Raw genomic sequence first — 9043 nt, forward strand, 5'->3', positions numbered from 1 at the left:
TAACGGTAGCAGCAGAATAACGGCAGCAGCAGAATAACGGTAGCAGCAGAATAACCGTAGCAGCAGAATAACGGTAGCAGCAGAATAACGGTAGCAGAAGAATAACGGTAGCAGAAGAATAACGGTAGCAGAAGAATAACGGTAGCAGAAGAATAAAGGCAGCAGAAGAATAAAGGCAGCAGAAGAATAAAGGCAGCAGAAGAATAAAGGCAGCAGAAGAATAAAGGCAGCAGAAGAATAAAGGCAGCAGAAGAATAAAGGCAGCAGAAGAATAAAGGCAGCAGAAGAATAAAGGCAGCAGAAGAATAAAGGCAGCAGAAGAATAAAGGCAGCAGAAGAATAACGGTAGCAGAAGAATAACGGTAGCAGAAGAATAACGGCAGCAGAAGAATAACGGCAGCAGAAGAATAACGGCAGCAGAAGAATAACGGCAGCAGAAGAATAACGGCAGCAGAAGAATAACGGCAGCAGAAGAATAACGGCAGCAGAAGAATAACGGCAGCAGAAGAATAACGGTAGCAACAGAACAACAGTAACAGGAACAGTAAAACACACAGACACGCTTATCAAACAGGGATCCCGTATTTGATGTCCGTTGTCGTAAAATTTCCCTCCCCCCCCCCCTCCCAATCCCTACCTTGGACTTTAAGCCTCGTCTCAACTCATTTTCTCTTATCTTCCCCCCTTCTTTCTCTTCCTCTTCTTCATCCCTCCTTTTCTATCCTCCATTTTGTCTCATCTTCCCCCCTTCCTTCTCTTCCTCTTCTTCATCCTCCCTTTCTCTCCGCATCGTGGAAAGTGAGAGCCTCGTCTCAACTCATTTTCTCTCATCTTCCCCCCTTCCTTCTCCTTCTCTTCTTCCTCCCCCTTTTCTCCCCGCATCGTGGAAAGTGAGAGCCTCGTCTCAACTCATTTTCTCTCATCTTCCCCCCTTCCTTCTCCTTCTCTTCTTCATCCCCCCTTTTCTCTCCGCTGCGTAGACTGTGAGAGCCTCGTCTCAACTCATTTTGTCTCATCTTCCCCCCTTCCTTCTCTTCCTCTTCTTCATTCCCCCTTTTCTCTCCGCATCGTAGAAAGTGAGAGCCTCGTCTCAACTCATTTTGTCTCATCTTCTCCCCTTCCTTCTCTTCCTCTTCTTCATCCCCCCTTTTCTCTCCGCACCGTAGAAAGTGAGAACCTCGTCTCAACTCATTTTGTCTCATCTTCCCCCTTCCTTCTCCTTCCTCTTCTTCATCCCCCCTTTTCTCTCCGCACCGTAGACTGTGAGAGCCTCGTCTCAACTCATTTTGTCTCATCTTCCCCCCTTCCTTCTCTTCCTCTTCTTCATCCCCCCTTTTCTCTCCGCATCGTAGAGTGTGAGAACCTCGCCTCAACTCATTTTGTCTCATCTTCCCCCCTTCCTTCTCCTTCCTCTTCTTCATCCCCCCTTTTCTCTCCGCATCGTAGAGTGTGAGTCTCGTCTCAACTCATTTTCTCTCATCTTCCCCCAATTCCTTCTCCTTCTCTTCTTCATCTCCCTTTTCTCTCCGCATCGTAGACTGTGAGAGCCTCGTCTCAACTCATTTTCTCTCATCTTCCCCCAATTCCTTCTCCTTCTCTTCTTCATCTCCCTTTTCTCTCCGCATCGTAGACTGTGAGAACCTCAACTCAACTCATTTTCTCTTATCTTCCCCCCTTCCTTCTCCTTCTCTTCTTCATCTCCCTTTTCTCTCCGCATCGTAGAAAGTGAGAGCCTCGTCTCAACTCATTTTGTCTCATCTTCCCCCCTTCCTTCTCCTTCCTCTTCTTCATCCCCCCTTTTCTCTCCGCACCGTAGACTGTGAGAGCCTCGTCTCAACTCATTTTCTCTTATCTTCCCCCCTTCCTTCTCTTCCTCTTCTTCATCCCCCTTTTCTCTCCGCATCGTAGAGTGTGAGAGCCTCGTCTCAACTCATTTTGTCTCATCTTCCCCCCTTCCTCCTCTTCCTGTGTGTGTGTGTGTGTGTGTGTGTGTGTGTGTGTGTGTGTGTGTGTGTGTGTGTGTGTGTGTGTGTGTGTGTGTGTGTGTGTGTGTGTGTGTGTGTGTGTGTGTGTGTGTGTGTGTGTGTGTGTGTGTGTGTGTGTGTGGGTGCGTGTGTGTGTGTGTGTGTGTGTGTGTGTGTGTGTGTGTGTGTGTGTGTGTGTGTGTGTGTGTGTGTGTGTGTGTGTGTGTGTGTGTGTGTGTGTGTGTGTGTGTGTGTGTGTGTGTGTGTGTGTGTGTGTGTGTGTGTGTGTGTGTGTGTTCTAATTCGTGATCGCGAGTTCGAATCCACAAGAGGAACATTCTTATCATTATCATTATTATTATTATTATTATTGTTGTTGTTATTGTTATTATCAATATTATCATTACTTTATCATTAGTACTATAATCATTATTACTATTACTATTGTTTATTATCATTATTATTACAATTACTATTATTACTATTCTTATCATAATTATTATTATTATTATCATTATTATTATTATCATTGATATTATCATTATTATTGTTATTATTACTATCATCATCATTATTCCCGTTGTTGTTATTGTTATTATCATCGTCACTGTTATTACTGTTATCATTGTTATTTTCATTAACAGCATTATCATAACTGTCATTATTATTATCATTATTATTATTATTATTATTATTATGATTGTTATTAGTATTATTATCATTATTGCTATTATTTATTATTTTTTGTTATTATTATCATTACTACTTTCATCATTATTATCATTTTTATTATTATCATTATCATTATTTTCATTATGCCCCTCATTATTATTATCATTATCATCATTATTATCATTATCATTACTACCATCATTATCATTATCTTCATCATTATTAATACTGTTATTATCATTATTATCATTATTATTATTGTAATTATTTCTATTATTATTATCATAATTATTATTACTACTATTATTATCATTATATTATTATTATTATTATTATTATTATTATTATTATTATTATTATTACTACTACTACTACTACTATTATTATTATCATTATTATCATTTTTATCATTATTATCATCATCATCATCATCATTATTCCGTAATGTTGTAATACACAGGAACTCCCTATTCATGAAATCTGCTAAAGGTATACGAACTCAAAGAATTTTTAACAGAATTCAGTGTGAAAATTTTAGGGATATACGAACTCAAAGAATTTTGAACAGAATTCATTGTTAATTTTTTGGGAAAATGATGCATACGAATGAATAACTTAAACGTAAGGGAAACGCGTGACGCGTTTCGATGAAAGGAAAAGTAAGAATAAGAAACGAAAGAAGGATTGAGACAGGTATGATAATGATAATGAAAAAGAAAGAATTCACGAATCGGAAACTGCACACCTCGAGATGGCGCCAGGTAGCTTCAAATTGTCCAAGGTCGCGGCAAAGTCAGTTACGAGCTACAGGTCACCAATGCCGTTGGGCGAATGCTTATGGATGGTATTTTTATCGTATTTCGTAGTAGCAGTCTTCTAGTAGTGGTAGTTTTAGCTGCAGTCGTAGTAGTAACAGTAGTTGTTGTAGTAGTAATTGCTACGCCTACTTATGGTGTTGGTATTTTATGCTACTATTACTATTAGCAGTTTCTGATATTTTCATCATAATTCCCATATTATCATTTTCTTAATTTCACTTGCATATTTATATTTTGCGATCTTGTCAAGTGTATGTAATTCTAATAAAGATTTAATCGAAACACGTTGAACATTTTGCGCTGTGAATTATGCAAGGACAGAAAACAAAGCAAGGTTGTGTTCAGTCATTAACATTAAATAGGTAATGTTCTTCCTTGTCTAGTATGTCTAATTATAAGTTGTGTCTTATGTTCTTCCCCTTATTATCCACCTCTTCTACCTCCTCTTCGTAATTCACCACCACTTCCACCCTCTCCCTCCCTCAGCTATCCTCGCTCACCCGCCTTCAACACAGCCCAAGGCGATGTGTATCCTTTTCCTGTCCCTCTCCTTGTTTCGCAAGATTCCATACACTTCCACGTCCCTTTCGCTAACGGTCTCTCTCTCTCTCTCTCTCTCTCTCTCTCTCTCTCTCTCTCTCTCTCTCTCTCTCTCTCTCTCTCTCTCTCTCTCTCTCTCTCTCTCTCTCTCTCTCTCTCTCTGTATGTCTTCTTTTTTAATACATTTATTTAGAGATAAAAAAAAGTTTAGTTTAATATCATTGTTGTTTTTTTCTTTATTCTTGTAATATTTTTGAGTTTCGGTTTTCTCTTACTCCTTCTTCATTTTCAATTTATTCTGATTCTTCCTGGTCTATCCTTCTTTATCCGTTTTCCTTTTTTCTGTTTATTATTATCATCATCATAATTATTATTATTATTATCAACGTTATTGTTGTTAGTATTAGTATTATTATTATCGTATTATTATTATTGTTATTGTTATTATTATCATTATTATTGTGACTGTTATTATCATTATCATTACTAGTTGTAGTAGTATTAGTATTATCATTATTATTATCATGGTTATTATTATCATCATAATCTTCATAATTATTGTTGTTTTAGCTATAATCATTATCATCATCATTATTATTATTATCATTATTATTATTATTATTATTATTATTATTGTCAGTAGTAGTAGTAGTAGTATTGTTGTTGTTGTTATTGCCATTATTATTGTCATTGTTATTAAGATAATTACTATTATCATTATCATTATAAGTATTATAATTTTCATTAGTATTATCATTGTTGTTATTATTATCATTATCATTATTATTAATATTATCATTGTTGCTATTGTCATTATAATAATTATTATTATTACTCATACTATTTTCATTATTATGATTATTATTATTATCACTTTCATTATTATCATTATTTTCATCAACATTATTGTTATTATTATCATAATTATTTGCATTGTTATTTTTAGTTTTATCAGATTATCATCATTATTATTATCATCATTTCTTCACTGGGCCTCCGAACATCAACAGCTTGGGTTTTCCCCAGACAAGCATCTGTATTCTTGACTCGTGTGGAGGAAGAAGACACAGCATGTTGATCGCAAGTGCCAATCTGCAACGTAAATAGGAATGTCTTTCATATGTAGGCTTATGCTCTTTTTTTTGTTTGTTTGTTTTTTTGTTTTTTGCTTTCCATTGTTGTTGTTTGTGTAAAGTTTTGAATTGCAGAAGGTGTGTGTGGGTGGTTTCATGTGAAATTTGGATGTTTGTGTAAATTGTCTGCTCTCTCCTTTTTATTAACATGATAGTCTGTTTTTGCAATCTTTCAGAGTTAAAATGAGAGAGAGAGAGAGAGAGAGAGAGAGAGAGAGAGAGAGAGAGAGAGAGAGAGAGAGAGAGAGAGAGAGAGAGAGAGAGAGAGAGAGAGAGAGAGACTGACCCCGCAATGTTAAAAGAAATATATATATATCCACTTGTATGGAACCGCCACAGCTTGTACCCATTGTTACTTCCGCCATGAAAGTTATGCAGCACTGGTTAGTCTGTTTGTTTGTTTGTCTGTTCGATGGTTAGCAGGAAAACTCAAAAAGTTATGAACAGATTTTGATGATTTTTTTATTCATGTCGTAGTCCAACCTCGATGCCATTAAATCCGGATCATGAAATCATTAACATTGATATTTCCGGAAGCACGGGCGTCAGATGGCTTGAAGAAGAGGCGGTTCCATTGTAATTCTTAAAGTGTGGATATTTGTATTGTTTCAGTGCCTTGGCGGCGGTATGCAGTATGAGTAATTATAGTTCACCAGACGATAAAAGTTGTTTCTTATTTTCTTGTCTCTTGCACATTATTTTCGACTCATCGGTTCCAGCTGCTTATTGTTATTCTTGTCTCTCACGGGTTTTTAAAATTAATGTATGAACAATATCTGCGCGAGAGAGATAGTATTTACTGTTGGTGTTATCATTGCTGGAACCTTGACTTTGCACTGAAGAAACGTGTTGAGACATAGTTACAAAAGTTATTTATAATATTCATTATCGTGTTTATTTATTTGGCTGTTTATCTATCTATTTATCAACCTGTGTATCTATTCATGTATTTATCTATTTACTTCGCAATTGGAGCACATTTTTGCAAATGAGATACTGTATTTTACAAATTTTAAAATAGGTATACGTTCCCCATGCCCTGCCGTCCTCATAGCCTTAGTCTCTAAAGGTTGCAAGAGTAGGAAAATAAAAAAAAATAACCCTAGTAGGTCCCGCTGACCCAAGGACACCGCGCCACATCTTCGGCGCGAGAGGAGAACCCGCAGTTGCGAGGGTGTCCTTAAGGAACCAAGGAGTGTCCGAGAGGCGTCCGCTACCACACCTGGATCCTGGGACACCTCCCTCCCTTCCTTCCTTCCTTCCTTCTCTCCTTTAAAAAAAAGAGAGGGATATTCTACAGTAGTATCCCCAAGACCTTCTCTCCTTTAAAAAAAAAAGGGATATCTTACAGTAGTATCCCCTAGACCTCCCGTCTGCGGTGTTGCTCCACAAGCGAGGCCATGGCTGTGCTGGACGAAGGGCTGCGGAGGCTTGGCACGCTCTTCTACGCCGTCTCGCCGTGGTCCTCCTCCTTCAGGACGGTGAAGGAGGTGCCCAATTACATCAATGAGGTGAGGCGAGTGAGGATTTTTTTGCGTGAGGGGATGGGATACGTGTATGTTTGTCTGTATTTTGTCTATACATGCATACACACACACACACAAACGCACGCACGCATACAGATACACCCATACTCATACACACACACACACACATACTCGCACACACACGCATACTCACACACACACATACACACGCATACAGACACACCCATACTCACACACACACACACACATATTCATACACATACACACGCAGGTATACAGACACACCCATACTCACACAAACACACACACCCATACTCACACACACACACACACACACACACACACACACACACACACTCACACACACACTCACACACACACACACACACACACACACACACACACACACACACACACACACACACACACACACACACACACACACACACTGACACACACACACACACACACCCATCCTCACACACCCATCCTCACACACACACACTCACAAAAAAATAAAAATAAAACCAGAAATAGACAACAGAATACTTTTACTCACATGGCTCTGCGTTCCCTCATGATCACCGCATTCCCCCTCGCTGCGTTCCCTCATGATCACCGCATTCCCTCCCACAGGCAGTCCCCTGGTTCTTCGTCATCGTACTGGTGGAGGAGCTGTGCGGGCGGCTGCAGGGGCGTCAGCTGGGTCGTATGTGCGATAATGTGACCTCGCTAAGTCACGCCATTCTCTACGAGTCTGTCAAGTGAGGGCCTTTAAATCTTATTCATTTTAGATTTTATTATTATGATTAAAAAATATATATATATTTGTCTATTTATCTAAGAGCGACTTTTTAGATTTGATTGTTGTGATTTTTTTGAAAATTGTTTGTCTGTTTGTCTATGAGCGAGAGAGAGAGAGAGAGAGAGAGAGAGAGAGAGAGAGAGAGAAGAAGAAGAAGAAGAATTGAGGAATAAAAGGAATACAGGAAAAAAAAGATTTTATTATTATGATTTTTTTTAAATTATTTATCTATTTATCTAAGAGCGAGAGAGAGAGAAGAAGAAGAAGAATTGAGGAATAAAAGGAATACAGGAAAAGAAAGATTTTGTTATTATGATTTTAAATTTTTTTTTATCTTTTTTTTTTTTTGTCCTCCCTAACCCCTTTTTTCGTTCTTTATTTTAATTTTTGTTCTATGAGTCTCTGTGGTGTTATCTTTTTTTTTTCTTTTGTTTCCTTGTATTCCTTCTTTCGTTTTTTTTCTTATTCGACCCTTTTCGTTTTTTATTGTCATTCTGTTTTATCATCTCGGTTTTGTTCTTATTTTCTCTCTCATTTTTCTCTTTTCGTTCATTTTCTTCTTTTCATTTTTATTTATATTCTAACTTAATGCGTTTCTGTGAATATTTCTACCTTTTTGGATTGATGAATTGATAAATGAATAAATATGCGAATTGATACATAATTGAATAAATAGACGAACTAAGAAAAGGGGAATTAGTGATATTACTGTGATAATTGCCTTGTTTGGAAGCCAATAATGAGAGGAAATTCAACACGTTAAGAACACGTTTCTCTGATCAGCTGTGATGAGCGTTGAAATCACTAGCCATAATTTTAAATGAGTTTGTTTGTTTTTTAAATAAATGAGTTTGTTTGTTTTTTAACTTGATAGATAAATAAGTCGTTTGACTGACTGCCAGTTGGATGGACAGATAGCTGAATAGATATATGAATAGACAGTCTGGTAGATAGATAGACACACACACGCACACAAACGCACGCACACACGCACATATATATATATATATATATATATATATATATATATATATATATATATATATAGAGAGAGAGAGAGAGAGAGAGAGAGAGAGAGAGAGAGAGAGAGGCAGGCAGAGAGCGAGAGAGAGAGAGAGAGAGAGATAAACTGCTTGGTAGATTGACAGAGAGATAAAAAGAACATGTTGATGAGTAAATAAATATAATAAATGTGCAGATACACGTAGATAAGCGTGTGTGTGTTTGCGCCTGTGCATCTTCCCATGTGCGTGGTCGCTTGTAAATATATTCACACTTAATAGTATCATGATACTCGCTTAGTACTGTGGAAGTCGTTTTCTTTTTTCTCTAACGGGATAACTAAGCTAAAAAAAATAAATCTGGGACACAAAAAAACACGTTGATTGATTAATCTTTTTAAAAAAACGTTGAAAGAAAAAAGGAAAAATGGGCGAATTGTCAACATCCGGGGATTCATTATGTTTTTTTTTTTCGAAATAATCTAATAATTAGTTATTATGAAATTTTGATTATTATCGTGTTTTCATTGTTGGTAATAACGGGGACGTTATATTTGTATAAGAAGTAAACAGTGATAATAGACAGAGAAAAAGAAGGGGAAAGGGAGAGAGGGAGATAGACA

The 9043-nt window shown here is 37.2% G+C and overlaps 1 protein-coding gene across 1 annotated transcript in view; it reads left to right on the forward strand.

Annotated features, from left to right (window-relative positions):
• The first annotated feature begins 6291 nt into the window (after positions 1-6291).
• LOC113828756 (alkylglycerol monooxygenase-like) overlaps positions 6292-9043 on the forward strand; it is a 29140-nt gene continuing 26388 nt past the window's right edge. The window contains exons 1-3 of the mRNA XM_070126910.1: positions 6292-6426; positions 6479-6638; positions 7251-7378. Coding sequence (XP_069983011.1) covers positions 6528-6638; positions 7251-7378 — 239 coding nt within the window. The 5' untranslated portion in view covers positions 6292-6426; positions 6479-6527. The remainder of the gene's footprint in view (positions 6427-6478; positions 6639-7250; positions 7379-9043) is intronic.

Source organism: Penaeus vannamei, chromosome 11 (assembly GCF_042767895.1).
Source record: "Penaeus vannamei isolate JL-2024 chromosome 11, ASM4276789v1, whole genome shotgun sequence".
NCBI classification, from domain to species: Eukaryota; Metazoa; Arthropoda; class Malacostraca; order Decapoda; family Penaeidae; genus Penaeus; species Penaeus vannamei.